Source organism: Zingiber officinale, chromosome 4B, assembly GCF_018446385.1.
Source record: "Zingiber officinale cultivar Zhangliang chromosome 4B, Zo_v1.1, whole genome shotgun sequence".
Taxonomy (NCBI): Eukaryota; Viridiplantae; Streptophyta; class Magnoliopsida; order Zingiberales; family Zingiberaceae; genus Zingiber; species Zingiber officinale.
The window spans coordinates 30,750,852-30,769,451 of record NC_055993.1 but is presented as its reverse complement, the minus strand read 5'-3'; the positions used below and the strand labels follow the sequence as shown (position 1 = coordinate 30,769,451).

The 18,600-nt window shown below is 35.8% G+C and overlaps 1 protein-coding gene across 1 annotated transcript; it reads right to left on the bottom strand.

Annotated features, from left to right (window-relative positions):
* Positions 1-3,573: 3,573 nt before the first annotated feature.
* Positions 3,574-8,337, bottom strand: LOC121978181. Its single transcript, XM_042530556.1, has 3 exons — positions 7,968-8,337; positions 7,266-7,552; positions 3,574-3,645 (listed from the first exon to the last, which is right to left on the bottom strand). The coding sequence occupies exons 1-3, from the start codon at positions 8,335-8,337 to the stop codon at positions 3,574-3,576; spliced, it is 729 nt and encodes a 242-aa protein (XP_042386490.1).
* Between the last annotated feature and the right edge of the window lie 10,263 nt (positions 8,338-18,600).

The following is an 18,600-nucleotide window of genomic DNA, read 5'->3' as shown; positions in this document are numbered from 1 at the left end:
AGACCGCCTATGCCCATGTCGTGCTATTAACGGACAGTCTCCCTAAATTAAAATATTAAAGCCTTTTACGGCCTTCCTAAGTCCCAAATATAATAAATCGCGTATCCTTTATTATTAATTACCCAGTTCCGCCCTCGTGGTCCCCTCCCTCTCGAGGCGAGGTTTCGACTGCTCATTGGCGGACAGATGACCCCACTCTCCGCGGGATTAGCTTCATGTGAAGCGGTGTCAGTCACCTGGCGGTCACCGCACCGACTCGAGGGAGATGGCGCTAGGACGCCTCTGTCCACGTTTCGGCGCGTAACTCGTCGCGAGTAACGGCCTCCTCTCCCCATCGGGCCGCGATTTGGTGTTCCAGACCGAACAGCATCCTGGAAAAGGCTGTTAAATTATCCCGGTAAAATGGTGTTCGCTGTATGAATCAGCGCAGCGGCTCTGGAGGGGAGGGGTTGCCGCTGCGGGGTAAGGTGGTCCTAACAAGAGTGAAATTAACAGTAGTTTTGAAAATAAAATTTAAAAAAAAAAAAGCGCTAAGCAGCAGCTGCAGCTCTGCGGCTGGGCTCCTGAGGACGTCCGTCAGCGAGGGGCGGGTCCCACCCCTGCTCCTCCTCTGCCCGACATCGCTTCAGCACGGGATAAGCCTGGTGGGCCATCTGCTGCTCCTCTTGCCCGGCGGCCTGGCCCCACTCGTTCCGACGATGCACGTAACGGAGTCCACCTCGGACGTTAGGAGCGGGGAACGTTGAATGCTGGCGGCGCGAAAAAAAAATGTCAATGAGATTTAAGTCTCATAATAATAATTTATTTATTTATTTATTTATATATATATATATATAAAAAAGATTTAAGTTTCATATTAATAATTTATATATATATATATATATATATAATACTGTTATCCCGTGGGACTTAAAAAACTTGCTTGTGCGCGACTGCAGAATTGGCGTTGCAAACATGACTTCATTTGTTTTTTTCTTTTCTTTGACTTTCCATTTCACAGAACACATGTTCTTTCTCGTTTAAGCCTTCGAAGTGAAACTAGGGCAGACCCGAACTCGTCGTCGTGACGTCGTCCTCACCGCGCACCTTCCCTCGATGTTCCTCCTCGCTCTCAACTCCTCACGACCCTCACTGTCCCTCGGTTGTGACAAGTTCTCTCAGTCGCGAAGCATTCCACGGAAAGGGGAGCAAGACGGTGCGACAAGTTCCCTCTGTGCTTGCCATCCTCTCCCCTCACCGTGACGCTCTTTGTGCTCAGCATCATCTCACCGCGACGAGTTCCCTTCCTCACCACGGGCATCCTCTGTGCTCGGCATCCAAGCTAGGGTAGCGAGGCTTGGGCATCAAAGTTTCTCCCTCATTGTTCCTCTCGCCTGTGCTCACCGTCGTCTCCCCTCAATGATCCCGTGGTCTCCTGGCATATAGGGTTTTCTACCGACTTCTAGCCGCCGCAACCCCTCTCTATGAGACTCCTATACCTACTTAATGTTTTCCACTTAATATTAGATTTTTCCACTCTAATTTAAGGTTTATGGTTGAAATCAGTCCTGCACCTACTTATGAAAGAATTGTTCATAGAAATTGCTTTTGTTATGGTCATTCTCATTTCTATTTGCAATTCATTTTTCGTGATATGTATATGAAGGATCACATTGTTTCTATTTTCATGCAACTTTAGAAGATGCATTCTTCTTACCCATTCCTAAAAATCCTCCATGTGTAAAATTAACAACTATGTTTAGCAACTTGATAGCTAACCACTATGGTAGATAATTAATAGTAAGATTGGATGAGTTTGGGCAATTAGGCAACAACAAATGGGAAATGGGAGAGTTGCACGTATCTTGTTGCCAGACTTGTTAATAGTCTAATCTATTGGGTTTTGACCAGTGTATCCCTATTTAGTCTTCGAAATAATTTAACCATTGATTAGTTGGTCACAACATAGTGCTTTAGTTTGTTCTACATGAACAAATTATAAACTCTTTATTTACTTATTTTTGTTCCATATGTCTCATTTTAGTTCACTTCTATGTCTATTTTTTTAGAATTTGTTAAATTTATATTTGAGTGTCTCTTTCCTTTATAACTTATATTCTTTTGGTTCTATAATTTTCAGGAATCTTGCAAAGAACATGACTCTTTATCTACAATCCATGGTAAATCGTTTCATTTAAGTTCTTATATTTTGTTTATATAAAATTTTGGATGTTGTTTTAAATGTAGGGAAAAACATATGTTGTATTTGTTGGACGTGAACTGGAAATTTATGAAACGTGGGCAGAAGCTTCTAATTATGTTAATGGCTTTAAGGGCGTCATACACAATTCTTTCAAAAGTAGAGAGGAGGCAGAAAAAACTTTTGAGACATACTTAGATAAAAATCTGTACCAACTTCTTTTGCACCAAGTCAAAATGAAATATTTTGTGCAACTTCAAATTCAAGTTCAAATTTAAAGAGAAAACTTTCGAAAACTGAAAAATTTGCTAAGTTGAAAGAAGTATTGAAAGAGATAGAGCATTAGTTAGATTCTCTTATGATCAGTGATGATAATGAGGTTGATTAGGCATGTTGTTTCAGGTTGTTATATGAGTTGAATTTCAAAAACTGATTTTATTTTTAGTGGTTGCAAGGGTTGTATTGAAATTAAGACGATGATTTTTATCTAAATGGTTTTATGTAAGTTGTTACAAGTAATGTGATGAAGTTGTTGTGAATTTTGCAAAATGTAGGAGGAATCAGTTATTGCAAGTAAAGTAGGTTGAAGTTATTATATGAGTTTGCAAGTTGTGGATCAATCCATGTATTGGCATTAGCTAACACATGAATCTTGGTTCATCAGATATTTGAGAGTGATAATCAGCTTAGCTGCTTATCATGGGTGTTGTTGCTTATCATCTTAAACAAGAGCATAAGCAATGACAATTGTTGGTTTATCATCAAAAATTGGAATGACAGTATCATTAACAATAGATTGGTTATCATGAGTAAATGTAGCTTAACTGCTTAATGGAAGATACATTTTTTAGTATTCATGCGTCAATATTCAATAATGAAATGACAACTTTCATTTATATCAAGTTAGATATTTCAAGCAAACCCAGAGTAATGGGGGGCTGCGAATGGACGATAGATAAACAAACCAGACTTAATATTTCGACAGGTAGTTGATGTGCAAGTATCATGGGTGCTGTTGTGGAGCCATGATACTTGTTTAATGCAACAGGCAAGTGCATTGAAAACACACTGCTGTTAAACTAAAAGATTTGTAGATCTTATAGAAAGCAACCCCCATTTTTGTTTACGTGAATTCCTCAACGATACAGGAGAATCCTGGGCGTACAAGCATACATTTCTATTGAAAACATAAATATTATTTAGCTACAATTACAAAGACTATGACATACAGAACCTCCCCGTTTCACTAACACCTATACTTTTGTATATTGCAAGTTATGACCATCTCCCAAACAAAGAAAAACATACACGAAATCATTTACTTTGTTCGGATCTAGCAAAACAATGGTTCTCGTCACACATAGGGCAACTTGAAGTTTTTCAAAATAGACTTCTTACAAGCAGACATCGTGCAGATACATGACAGATTCATTGTTGTTCTCTGCAAAACTAATATGATCTTTTTCCTGCAAGGTATAATCAATCCAAATAGAAAAACAAGATTAATAATCCAACACCAGAAAAGATGTGTCAAGACATTTGTAGGACTCTGTTAGTTGGATCTGATGAAGTATACCAAGCTTAACTGGAGTTATTCTATCATAGGTAAATTTGCAGGAATTTCATATAAATATCAAGGAGTTGGAAACAGATGACAAATGAGCTCTAGCAACTGAACTAATTGAAATAGAATAATATACTAAGCTGATAGAAATAGAATATGCAGTTTCAAAGTAACGATTATGCAAATATGCAGTTTATATATACATTAAGTTTGCAAAATCTGGTAATAATGGCTGGAAACCTCCATGGCAAAAGTAACATGAACACAAGTTTAGATCATAATTTGAGGCGATTCCATGGATAATGTAACACAGTCATAACATCAATCTTTTTAGAATGTAAAAAACGACTACTATAAAGAAAAACTTTTATCTAAGTTATCATCTGAAATTGAAATCTTATTTTTACAAAGTTCGCTCCAAAGTTCTCATCAATAAAAGCATGCATTCATTATATTCAGAAATTACTTTAACTGTGCAGAAATATATCACATTACAGCATTGCATATCACAACACAACACAGCATAACAATGTTCTTTAAGTTTGCTGAAACGATGTTTTCTTTAGTCAAATTCACTGACATCACAGCAGAACATCACAGAAGAACACCGCATTAAAAATGATAGCATTTGTAAATCTTAGACAAATACATAAATGAATAAAGAGTTCAAAACATCGTTGCTGGTCTTCTCCACCTTTAGGAGACGCAACTTTAGATTTAGGTGCTTGTCTGTGCAACTGCTCCAAGATCTCTAGATTATAAAGCCTAAGTGACAAGATAGTCACTCAAATGTTAATTAGAGCATTCATAAGCACAAATCAAGCTAACATATGTGCAATTCATAAGCACAAATCAGAAATCATACGTGTAATAGCTAACTAATCAGAAATAGACATAATTAACAAAAGTGAAAAAGGAACCTTCGACACGGATTTTCCTATATTGACCCAACTTTAGACAGATTTAATTAACAAAGCGCATATTGTTAGAACCTACAATAATAAAGACAATTATTAATTTTAATATTTCAATCAATCAACCGTTAACTTTAAATTAAACTTTGATAGTACTTGCCTGCTATAGATGTCAATTCTTCTTCATATGTGTCATCATCGTTATTATGATGATTATCCAAAGTTGATCTGACAATCAACACCATGTCAAATGTACACATTTAATAAAAGATATTGATTTACAAATAAAATTATCATACAAATGGAGAATTAATCGACACATACTTTTGTTGTAAAATAGGACAATTGTGCTTGTCATGTGATACACCGCAATGCCCACATCCATGACATAACTGGGACTTTGAGGTTGACTTCTCCTTTGATGATTTTAATCTCTTCCCACATCCTTTTGTTCTTACTAAAGAAGGATCAATAATATTAGGGGACTCATCTATGAATTTCTTCCTTTGACCTCTATTGTCGCATGTTCTACTAATATTTATCTCTTGAATTTTACTATAGATAAAATCCAATTGTTCATCCAAGAATGTTGTCCCCTTATTAGTCAAAGATGCATCATCAATTAATACTGAAGCTTTGTAAGATAACCTTGAGTGCCTTGACATCAAAACCCTATCTGGATCATCAATGAAATTTTGCTCCCTCAAAGTATATATTGCACCAACCTTTGCATCTCGTGTCCATCGTTAGAGTATATACTTATCAGGCAAATAAAATACTTGGTTAATACGAAAAAAGCTAACATATGCTTGCATGGAATGCCATCAAACTCAAATTTCTTATAACTACATAATATGTTGTCTCTCTGTTTGTCATGCGTGAGTACCCTTGGTTTGGAGGAAGAACAACTTTGAAAATTGATCACATGGTAAACCATTAAGTCAACTCTCATAGATACTTGTTGCACATAATAATCATGACTCTCACTCATTTCACTTTGAAACTCCACCCATTTTTTTGTGTACAACTTAACTATTTGAGTTTCCATTGACCAGTTTGTCTTAATCCTGGGATGTTCATTAATATCAATATGATCTGCAACTAACTCATTGTGTCTTTGGTGTCTCAGTGCCCTATTGAAACGAGTGATAAAATCTATCAATGAGTTTTTATTTGAGACATATCTCTTGAAAAATGCATGGGAGCCTTCAAATCTTTGACTACTTGACATTCCAGTACAAAATACATGGCTAAAATAAATTGGCACCCACTTATGTCGCAATTCATACATCAAAGATAATCAATCATTTTTCTCTAAGTTAGCACACTTGATAACCTCTTCCCATGGATTCTCAAATTCATCAGTGTTGTAAAATTTCTAATAACATTATTTATACTTCGATAGTAGTCACAAAAAGTCAAAGGATGCAATTTTTCTGAAAATTTGTTCAGTATGTGCCACAAACAATATTGATGCACTATTTGAGGGAAAACTTGGGCAATGACTTTTGTCATAGTAGGATCCTGATCAGTGATAATTACATTTGGTGCACCTTCAGGTATGATTTCTATGAACTTGTTAAGTAGTCATACAAAAGATTCAGTTTTCTCATCACTTATAAAGCCATAACCAAAAATAACTGTCTAGTGATGATGATTCACTCCTACAAATGGTGTAAAAATCAATCCATATTTGTTGGTATTATATGTTGTATCAAATACAACCACATCACCAAATATATTATATGTTGTTCTTGATACATGATCAACCCAAAAACATCTACTGAATCTGTTATTTGAATCAGTCTGCATTCAAAGAAAAAAGTTGGATTTTTCTCTTTCTCAAATGCAAATAGCTCGATTAGTGTTTCAGCATCGATATCCTTTTGTTCATCCCTTAGCTCTTTCTCAAAATTTCTAATATATCTTTCTGTGCAACCTATTTGTTCAAACCCATATTCTATCTCTAATAATCGCATTTGTTGGCAAGTTGGCACATTGGCCTTTGAAAACCGTTGAGTCAATGCTTTTTTTGCTGCCGAAACTAGGCTTGTTCAACCGGTCGGTTAATCAGTTTATCGGTTCCAGTTAATTCCGGTTAATCACATTTTATAGACAACCGATTAACCAGCCGGTAGTATTACCAGTTCTACCAGTTTCAGTTAAACCGGTTCCGGTTGGTTAATCGATTCCAACCGAGAATCGGTAGGCCTGGTAAGCACCACTAAGTGGACTAAAGCGCAGCCCAGCTAAGTGGATGAAAGCCCAGCTATCATTTTGCAATCCTTTAGAATTTATAAATCTTGAAATTTCCAGCTTCTACTTCACTAAATCTATTTCTGAGATGTTTACTGATTGTTGTTTTCATCATCATCATTTGTCAACATATTGACAACCATTTTCTTCTCCGTTTCTCTCCTTATAATCAAATTATTGCGGGAGTGGGTCTCTAGACTTTTTTCGACATGCAAATACTGCTTTGTGGCAAATTGAGAAGGACTTTTGCAGCAAAATAGAATCCAGACTTTCTATTATAGCTTTTATCATGCCCCCTACCCTACTCTTAAACACAATTTGATTATCAACAGAAAAGAAATCACTCACCGACCTTGAAAAAGTTTTTGATCTCTACTTCTTCTGGAAGACCGTAGTAATCCACAATATCCTCAAGATCGTAGGCCAAGTATTTGAGCAAGTCCTTCACAGAATCAACAATAGAATGGTGGGATTCAACATCTTCGATCACTGCGTCAATAATCGTCAACAATTCCTTGAGCTTCTCCATCTTCCTTTTGGTACGAATCATTGCCTTGAGTTTCTCATCGAGTTCGACAAGAATGGCCACATTATCGACCATGAAGTGACCCACAACAGTTACCAAAGCTACTTCCATAGCTACGGATAAAGTATGCAAAAGTTGAAAAGAGAAGTAATATCTACGTCGCGAAGTTATAGAAATTGCAAGGCGACGACTGCTTCAAGTGTTTATTTTTGATGGATTATTAAAAGGGTTGCGTCTCCAATAATAAGATTTCTTATAAAACTAGTGTTTATAAAACTAATTTATTACTGGTTAGCCCAGATTAATCAGTTTATCGGTTTTAAAAAAAAAATTAAACCGAAAATCGGACCGGTTAACCGGAACCGATTAAAACCTGTTAACCAGTTAACCGGTTAACCCGAATCGGTAAGCTACCGGTTCCGGTCCGATTTTCGGTTTCTCGATTTTTTTGCATAACCCTAGCTAAAACATTATGATGTGAGCATAGCAAATGCACCTTTGAAGGAGTCGATAGTGGATGATTATGACCTTCCGTGAAATCAGTGACAACCCATGCAGATCCAGTTTGTTTCTTGACAAGTGAAATCTTTGACTTACAACCAGTTCTAACTTCACCACGTGTTCTTTCCCTTGTCTGTTGATCACCCTTTGCTTGTTTATTCCGTTGATCATCTGTATGCCTTTCTTTAAAGCATACAAATGTTTTCCACACAACCTCATTTGTTATCTTATTTTTCTTGCTACTATTTATCCTTGCACTAAATCCGGATTCGCGTGCATATTGGTTATATAATGAAAATGCCTCATCTATTGATGAGAATTCCATCCCATATTTTGGCTTTTGATCATCTACAACTTGAGAAATATATAACTGATCTTCACCATAATTTTCATCCATTGCTAAGAAATTTCAGATGGAGATAAAATGAAATTCTGCATATCATTATCAAATAGCCAGAAAAAATATTGTAAGAATGATACTTCAAGTTCATGCATGCAACCCGAACAAAAACACAAAGATAATCATAAGACATCAAAAAAAATAAAACACTCTAATGTGCATTTTTTTTAACGAATACAAATTGATATAAGGACTCTTATTAAGGAAAAAAAAGGTTATAAAAATGCACATTTCCCCACTTATAAGTTGCTAAAAATCTCAATTGAATCCTTAACCAAAATAAGATAGCACAAGAGGGCGAAGACACCGAGAGAGGGGAACCAGCGTAGAGAAGACAAGGAGAGGAAACAAATACATACCACCTTAAGCACGAGCTGACAGAACTTATCGCAGCCGAGAATGTGATAAGGGGAGATGACGGTGAGCACAGGTGAGAGGAACAATGAGGGAGAAACTTTGCTGCCCAAGCCTCACTACCCTAGATTGGCTACCGAGCACAAAGGACGCCCGCGATGAGGAAGGGAACTCGTCGCGATGAGAGGATGCTGAGCACAGAGAGCGTCGCGGTGAGGGGAGAGGATGGCGAGAACAAAGGGAACTTGTCGCATCATCTTGCTCCCCTTTCCGTGGAATGCTTCGCTACCGAGAGAACTTGTCGCAACCGAGGGATGATGAGGGTCGTGAGGAGTTAAGAGCGAGGAGAAACACCGAGGGAAGGTGCGGGCGAGGACGACATCACGACGACGAGTTCAGGTCTGCCCTAGTTTCACTTCGAAGGCTTAAACGAGAGAGAACATGTGTTCTGTGAAGTGGAAAGTCAAAGAAAAGGAAAAAAAAACAAATGAAGGCACATTTGCAGCGCCAACTCTACAGTCGCGCACAAGCAAGTTTTCTAAGACAAGTTGGGATATGGCTAGTATTTATATATATATATGATGGCTAGACAAGTTGGGATAAAATTTATCTAAGTAAATGAATTAACGGTATGAGTAAAATGGTCGATCATGATGGTCAGCGACTAGTATTTTAACTTGGATGAGCAAAGGTAATAAATGGTCCTTATTCAATTATTTATTACAAATGAGGTATAGAACCCTTTTATAAGGATGCAATGACCTTGTACACGAAAAAAAAAAGGAGAAGTAATAGAAAACAGATTTTCTTCCACATTTCTTCCCCAGTTTCCTCTCTCCCATTCATTTCAATCAACAGTCTTCTTATGTAGCAATCACTCCACAAATAACCTATGTTAGGTTATAGTAACCTTATAGCATCGCCGAAGGGAATGAATATGTTTTAAGGAAACTGCGTCAAACACAAGCATTGACACCTCACTTCTCGATTGGGCATCGCTTTCTCAACTGAGTAAAATGACCCAATCAAGCTCGAACAACACTCAGTAGTCAGGCACGCGACTTCCCAACTCAGCATCGCTCTCCCGACTCGGACACAAGCAATGACGATCCATTCGGACTTGACTGACTTAGTAGTCAGCGACTAGACCAACTCGATAGTCAGCGACTAGACTAACTTAGATCTCAATTTCCCCACTCGAAATTCAACATTTTGACTTAGTATTCCGCTTCCCACTCAGGAAGTAGACACTTAGGAACACTTGACAGTCGACTAACAATGTCCTAGTAGATTGGCCTAATTAATCCAGACTGATAGTTTAAGATTATCGACTTAGATCATTTAATATGTAAGTCTCAATTTAATTTTGATTTCAATTTAGCATATTTCTTTATATCTATGGTAAAGATAATATATCCGAGGTAAGGGTACAACGGTTAAACCCTTTGAGCAGTTAACCAAACATCTAGGGGTTGAATCCCAACTGTGATGTACTTTAGGGATTTTTCTTATATGGGATAATAATTCTAAAAATGTTAGCCGTGATGGATGATATATTTTTTTTCAAGATTGAATTGATTATTTCTTATTTAAAAAACAACACTTACCCCCCTTTGGCTTGAAGTCAAAAAGAAAAAAAAAGATAATAAATAATTAAAATAATCCATTATTTTACTGACCTAAACCCTAATTCTAAAAGTTGAAATTATTATGATCGAAATATCTTTATTGAAAAAGTAAGCTTTGACTTCTAGACAAAAAAGATAAGCAAAAAACAAAAAATCCCACATGATCGTTGAAAGTTTAACCTTAACCTGAACGTTTTGGAAGGTGAAGCTATTGAAGTCGTGTGCTTCTTCTTCTACTTTATCCATCACCGGAATATCCCACATCCATTATTTTTATGCATGCAAATAGTGGTTGACATCCATTAAATATTAGTGGTTTTGAGTGTATGTGGTATATTAAGATATTTGAATACTAACCTTGTAGTCACAACTGTCTATAAATTTCCTTCTTAGATTTTGTAATATCTTTGATGTATGTATTGGTGCAATTTTATCATACCAACACTTCACTCCTTTATTGTAGACCATATTTGATGATAATGAAGAAATTTTTAATGATGAACTTTGTTCCATCTGTATTTGATTTTGGTTCATCAATTTAAAATTTTGACTCTTGTTTGATTTGATGAGAATGGTGGAATGAGTTTTTTTTATGGTTATCTCTTTAAGAGTTGATGTTTTTCTGTTGTTTATGTTGGTGCATGTATGCATTTTGCAAGGATTATTTTTCCAAGAATAAGTGAGATTTTTAACCTCTCTCTATATATAAATATATCTATTAGGTTTGATTAAGGTTAAACTTTTAATGATCATATATGATTTTTTTTCTTTTGTTGTCTAATAGTAAGAGATTACTTTTTAGTAAGAGTGTTTTAGTTAGAATAATTTTAACATTCAGAATTAAGATTTAGGTCAGCAAAATATAAGTATTTTAGTTATTTATTATTATTTTTCTTTTTAACTTTAAGTAAAGAAGATTAAATATTATTTTTTAAATATAAGAAGAAAAACTACTGCTTGATAGAAAATCCAGCGACTTAAAGTTGTGGACAATACTAAATGATTAGAATGTGATAAATTAGAATTGACTTTTCTTAATTTTTAAGATCATTACTAAAAATATATAAATAATATCATATTTTATAAGTTAATTATATCTATTTTCTTATATTTTTTATATTTAATTTTTAAAAATTATCTCTCTCTATATTAATAAATAATTATATTTTTAAAACAATATATACTGATTAAACCTCTTATATTCAATTTTTTAGCTGGTATTCTGGTACGGTTCGCCTTGATTATATTAAAATTAATCGGTTGGACCTCCAAAAAGTTGGACACACTGAAAAGGTAATCTGACATACGATACGAGTGGCGCCGGCGCCTGCCGTTACACGCACGCAATAACGCGGAGGATGTTGACTTGCACTGCTCGTGTTAATCTCAGCGTAATTAAATGATTAAAGATAATTATGAAGGTGCTGTCCACTTCCTGCTGCCTCGTAACTAGGCGGCGGTTCATAGGGTGGCAGCGTCACGTCATGTGTTAATTATCAATTAAAAATTAAGACGAACGTGTGATTTGATTTGACCGACTAACTAAGCTAAGACTAGTCTCGAGCTATAGATTTGATTTGCTTTCTTTGCTTGACTTTGTTTTGGTGGGATCGCATCGGCGTATTATTTTATTGTTAAATTTATTTGACGATAAATTAATAGAAGGAAAAAAAAAATAATGAAAGCTGATGAATGGTAGGATGAGTAGGGCACACAAAACGATGATGCAGCTTCTGGGGTCCACATGGATCTGGTTAAGCCAGCACGGATCTACTCAATGCTCTCTCTCCACGTGATGACGTAGAGAGATGCGGCAGTTGATAAAAGGCGATACCCATTAATTACCAATATATATATATATATATATATATATATATAAAATCATTAATAATCTTAACATATCAATTTATATTAGTTTTAAACTGTTATACTCATAGTGCTCCTATATCTATCTATCTATTTTTAAAAAATAAATTATTTCGATTTAAAATCTTTCAGTAACCTTAAGAACTTAGATTTATTTTAAATTTGCATAATTGCACACCGAATGGTCCTTGAATCCATTCGTATTCTTTTTTTCTAAATTTGGTGTGCATATAATTTAAGGACCATGACTGAAAATTAGTTTCAAAATACAATTCAAAAATAGTTTTTAAAAATCTCGATGTTACCTATTTATTGATAACAGTCACCTATAATGATTTTAATATAAATTTTGAGTGAAACATAAAAAAAATTAATTGGTTTACAACTTTAAGCTATTCATTAAAAAGAAGATATATTTTCATTAAAAAATTATTTATTTTTTTAATAGATTATGACATAAATGATGTCTATATTGGATTTCATGATTTTTCAAATAATACAAAATTATTTATAGTTTCTAAATTTGAACTACTAAAAGTCTAAAAAAAAGCAATCAATTGAATCAACCTTATTAGTCAATTTGGGTAATAACCGACTAGCACAGAAAAAAAACATTATGAAGCTTCAAATTTAGTTGAAACTTAGTAGTTTCAGTCAATTATCTCCAACTCCACTGTGTCTTTTTATCTTTAATCCTGTGAAATGCTTAAGTATTTCAAGGAGTTTGTTGGTGTAAATTAAGGAGAGAAGTATTAGAAAATGATAAGAATGATGGGTTAAGGGGAGAGTCACAAAATGATTTCTTAAGGGCCCTATGTTTTTTGTGTGTTTGTCAAGGGGAGGCAAAATTCAAGTTTGATGTTTGCCTAGAAATAATTAGTATTAATATATAGGATAATGTATATATATTTATATGATTGACTATTAAAAATAGGAATTGATAACATGTCTTGTTATCTCTCTAGTTATTATCCATTTATCAATAAAAGAGGTACTTGTAAGATGTGTAGAAAATAAACTTATAATCTTTGCCTCCAGAAATATTTACCATTACAATACCCATGAGTCAGCCTGCTAAAAGGGGTACCCAAAATATCTCTTAGAAACATTTCTCTACGTTAGAAATCAAAATAAATCAGTTAGAAATAGACTTCGAAACCATGGATACCATAGTACATACCCTATGTCCTCAGCCTTTTTCACAAATTCTAGATAAAGGCAAAGACTTACAAATTTCCATGACCTCACTAGATACGGACATAATTTTTATTAAAGCCTCCAGTATTTATAACACGGGCAAAACCCTTGATATTAGGGTCAAATGTCTCATTAATATACATGGCCATGAGTTTACCTTACATGTCTTTTTAGACAGAGGGGCAACTAATTCTACCATAAATGAAGTTACACTCTTATCAATATTACCTAAAGCTCTCATTAAAATAGCCTCGTAACCTTTAATTAGTACTCAATTTGACAGTCAACAATTAGCTTGCACCCAATTTGTGACCAACATACATTTAATATTTTACAATAATTGTGGTAAATATAGTACCCCTCTATTGCTCTCCAAATTATGGATTAAACCATTATGACATCCTAACATCCATCTTATTTTAGGACTTAATTTTCTTTTAGCGTCAGATAGAGCTTTTCTCAAAGCTCTCTTCACCAAAGATTATGTTCTTTTATTTTTCACACCAATAATTTTACCTATTGTCTCAGACTATCCATCAGTTGTCCATCCACTGACAACACTAAACACAACTAATGAACATATTAACAATCCAATAAATACCACTTGCCACTGTTCTACAACCAATGCTTGTAAGAAGACAAGTAACCCAACCCTAAGTACTAATCTCTAAACTTGTGCTCTAGTTTTTTTTTTGACTATCAAGAAAACTAGAAACACTTGGCTAGTCAAGCCCCTTATACGGTTACTTTTCTACATGGATTATCCCATCATACCTAATAGTCCTAAAACAGTTACTTCAGATGATTAATACCCCCATTAACCAGACTTAGACTCTCTTATTTCTATATTAGAAAAACTAGAGATTATTATAGAAAATCCAACCAAATATTGGGATAGGGATAAAGTTTATTGCAAACTTACAATAATTAATCCCAATTTAACAATTAAAGCCCAAGATTTAAGATATACAAATTGAGAGACAAAAGAATGTAAAATGCATATCCAACAATTATTACATTTAGGTGCTATTCAATAATTTACCTCTAGACACAGAAGCTCGACTTTTATTGTTAACAAAGGAGCTGAATAAAAATGTGGGCAATCAAGAATAGTGTTTAATTACAAGAGGTTAAATGATAAATACCAGAAAGATGACTACAAGATCCCAGATAAAGATCAACTCTTAAATAAGATACAACAACATGAAATCAGGATTTTGGCAGATTAAAATGCACCCCGAGTCTATTGAATTGACAAATTTTTCTTATCTTGAGGCCATTTTGAGTGACTTGTTATGCCTTTTGGCCTTAAGGTAACTCTTTAAATCTTCCAACGGAAAATAGATGATATCTTCTAACATATTTCTATGTTTACCTATATTTACATAGATGATATTTTAGTTTTTTTTTCCAAAATGAAACAAGAACATTATGCCCATCTGCATGTAATTTTTAATTTATTTAAAAAACATGGTCTTGTCATTTCTTGTAAAAGATAAAACTTGCATCAACACATATAGAATTCTTAGAGGCAGAAATATGTCAAGGACAAATAACATTACAATCTCATATTTCAGCAAAACTCGCTTTTCCTGATAAAATGGAAGAGATTAACACTTTAAGAATTTTTTTAGGTCTCCTAAATTATGAAAGACCTTATCTTAAAGAAATTGATAAAATTAGCGGACCTTTATACAATAAAATATCTTTGACAAGACAAAAACATTTTAACCAACAAGATATAGCTTTAGGTCAACAAATTAAACATCTGGTTAAAACCATTTCTAAGTTGACCCTACCTCTTGACTCCAATTATTTGGTCATTGAAACAGACGGATGTGAAACAGGATGGGGAGGTATTTTATACAACAAACATCTAAATATGAACCTAAAAGCATAGAAACCTTATGCAGACATGCCTTTGGAAAATACCAAGAAAAAGGACATTTAACATTCCTATATTATGAAATCTTAGATGTCATCTACTGTTTAGAGGCTTTTAGGTTATTTAGTTGTAATAAATAAGAAATTACTATAAAAACAAATTGTGAAACTATAGTAAAATATAATCTGTTGGTGCGGGAAGTATCCGACAGTCGAACCTGTGTTTTGATTATGTTAAAGGGTCCAAAGTTAAGTTATTTTTATTATTTAACAAGTTTGATGAGATTACAGGAAAGTCCTAAGTGTACTTAGGCAAAAGTCCTAGCTGCAGTTATGCAGGTGGAAAACCTTAGGGGGTGGTAAGCTTAAGTCCTAGGGGGTGGTAACCCTAGATGAGGAAAAGTCCTAGCTACGGTTAGACAAAGGGAAAACTCTAGGGGGCGGTAACCCTAGGTCCTAGGGGTGGTAACCCAATGTCTTAGGGGTGGTAACCCTAGGCGGAAAGTCGTTGAAATCCTGGTATCGTGAACCGGGTAGAAGACTGAACGGGTCGTGGAGAGGATGCCCATCATGAAGACCGAAAGCTTCGGATGCTGAGCAAAAGTCCAGTTGGTCTGGACGATCAACTTGTAAGATATCGAAAAATTTAAATAAATAGGGTTATTTGAGAAAGAACCTTATAAATTTTTTTTGAAATTTTCTAAAAAATTTTCAGAGCTCGTACGATGGGTTTTGAGGGGATCCATTACGGGTTCGGATTTAAAGCCTGTTTGGGAGCCCCCCCCCCCCCCCCCCGTTTAAGAGAGGAAATGTTGATTATATAATTTTTTTTTATTTCCTTCTCCCCCAAACGGCGTTTCCTCGATCCTGAGTTCCTTCCCCTCTTCTCCTCTCACTGTTCTCTCGTGGACGAACTGAAGTCGGCGAACCTTCGACAATCATTGCCGTCGCCTGAGGAGTACATCACCGGAGCTTGTCGGAGACTGAACTAGGAGGCTTGGATCATCCTGATCTACTATTCTCAAGTCTTCCCTGAGCTTTCCTCCTGATTCTTCTGATCCTTTCTTCCCCGATCCGACGCCAATGGATCGATCCAAGATACAACGATCGCCGGCGTGAAGGTGCCTTAGGGCTTCGAGGGTAAGCGATCGACTCCTAGTCCTTCTTTCCTCTTCTCTGGATTTTCTCCGTTGTGCCCTAGTGTAATGTCTGATCCTTCTTTGTTCTTGATCCTCATTTTCTTTGCGGCTGAATTAGGTCACGGATTGGAGATGTTGGGGATCAGTGAGTTGTGCTTGGGTTGTCGGGCAGAGAATAGAGGGGGTGATGCTTGATCAGTGGACCTCCTCTTCCTTGCTGCTGACTAAGGTCCCGGTTGGAGGTGAGTTCTGGTTGGAATTAGGTATTGTTGGATTAGAGTTCTCCATTTCTTATTGATCCATGATTTGGAATTATGTGTGTTGTGGGGTGTTCTTGGTGGGCAGCCGGTTGATCAGGGCAGTGCGGTGAGGAGAGGTTCTGTTCTGTACTGTGGGGTATTCTTGTTCAGGCAGCAACCCTTCCAACAGCAACATCCACTTAGTTCTAACATCTTGTTCGGCTATGAATCGAGGTAAGTGTAGGGATTTGATACTTGTTGTGGATAATGGATTGATTTAGGTATGATTTGATTACATGATCATGTGTAGTATTGAATTAGGGTTATGTTTAGTTGTTTATGTGTAAAATTATTTAGTTTAGAATTAATCTAATGGAATGATTAGGGTTAAGGCAATTAACCCTAGTCAACCGTTGGATTTCTAATCTAATGGGTGATTAGGGAGTAGGTAACTAACCCTAATTGACCGTTAGATTTAATTAGGTAGGTTGTGATTGTGTTTGATTAGGGTTTTGCCCTAATTTAGTTTTAGAGATTTTATTTAGCTATTCATTTGGATTTAGCTAAATAAAATATTTATATATTATTTGACGCAGGATTCTGATTCGAGACAGACGTCTCGACTTTGGATTACTTGATTGGACCCTATATTTGAGGCGGGTACCCTTTGACTTATTTTTTTGATATTGTCTTATGATATGTGTAGTATATATATAACTAGTGGTAATTGGTAAATTTATCACTTCCCTGGTTTTAGTTTATTCGATACCTGTTATATGCTTCTATTGTTATCTGCTATACATTAGACTTGTATGCTCTTATCTTCTGTCATGCATATCTATGTTCATAGAGATAGATTTATTTAGTGCTTCTGTATACTAGATTAATTGCTAGACATATTGGATATGTGATCTTGGATTCATGTTGCTTATATCATTGTTATATATGCGTTTATCTTTCTGGCACATATATATGGATGAGGATATGTTTAGGTATGACATACTGTAGCATCATGCACCATCTCGCATGATTGCATGCTTGGGCGATTGACGACTTCATTATTGTTGAGCTCATCGGCAGGCTACATGGGCCTGCACACAACGTGACCACTACATGGGTAGTGGCACAACACCCAGGGTGTGTATGACAGTTGCTCTGTAGTGCTCCGCTGGTTCGCTCGTGGGTAGTGTGACTGCAGCGTGGGGGAGTTGAGATCCCTACTCTCCATCACTATGTTGCTCCCTCACTATGTTTGAGGTAGGAGGATAGGTGTACTCCGACAGCATCCCGTCCACTCGGTCACTCTTCAGGAGTAGTGATGGCAGAGTGCACGGTTACCATAGCCCTACCCACTCGGTCTCATCATCGCGTGTGAGATGGCTGACTGGCGTCAGGGGTGACCATATCATATTGCATCATATGCACATATTGCATTTATTGTGATTGCTGCATATTGGATGATGTATTTTGGTGACTGCATATGATTGACATGAATATAGGATACATGCTTATTTGTTCTGACTATTTTTACCTGTTGTATGTTCACAGTCATTTACTCAAGCCTTGCTAGTAAGTATAGCTTATTTTAGTTATGCATTTCTTATTATTCTTGCTATAAACTGTATTAGATGCTTATTGTTAGTTACTACAGTTTATTTAGCTATGCATACCTATTATACTGTTAGGAGACTGTACTATAGGTTATTGTCGGTAGTTATATGTTACTGTACATATCTATTGGTTACCTGCTGAGTTCTTTGGACTCACACCGTTACATTACTACTTTTCAGGTTGAGGCCGTCAGGAGATTCCAGTCGCCAACCCCCCTTGTCGCGAGGATTTTTGGTTGTAGACTTTCGTATTCGATTTTATGTCTTTAGGCACTTATGATGTGGGATTCTTGTATTGTGGACTTTATATCGACTATTTGGGTTTGCTACTTTTATTTTTCCG

What these genes read in the sequence shown, in the direction of transcription:
- LOC121978181 (XM_042530556.1), bottom strand. Translation starts at nt 8,337, where the DNA reads ATGGATGAAAATTATGGTGAAGATCAGTTATATATTTCTCAAGTTGTA. An exon ending in TGTCACTGATTTCACGGAAG is followed by an intron (nt 7,553 to 7,967) that starts GTCATAATCATC and finishes CTTTATCCGTAG; the next exon opens with CTATGGAAGTAGCTTTGGTA. An exon ending in AGATCAAAAACTTTTTCAAG is followed by an intron (nt 3,646 to 7,265) that starts GTCGGTGAGTGA and finishes TATACCTTGCAG; the next exon opens with GAAAAAGATCATATTAGTTT.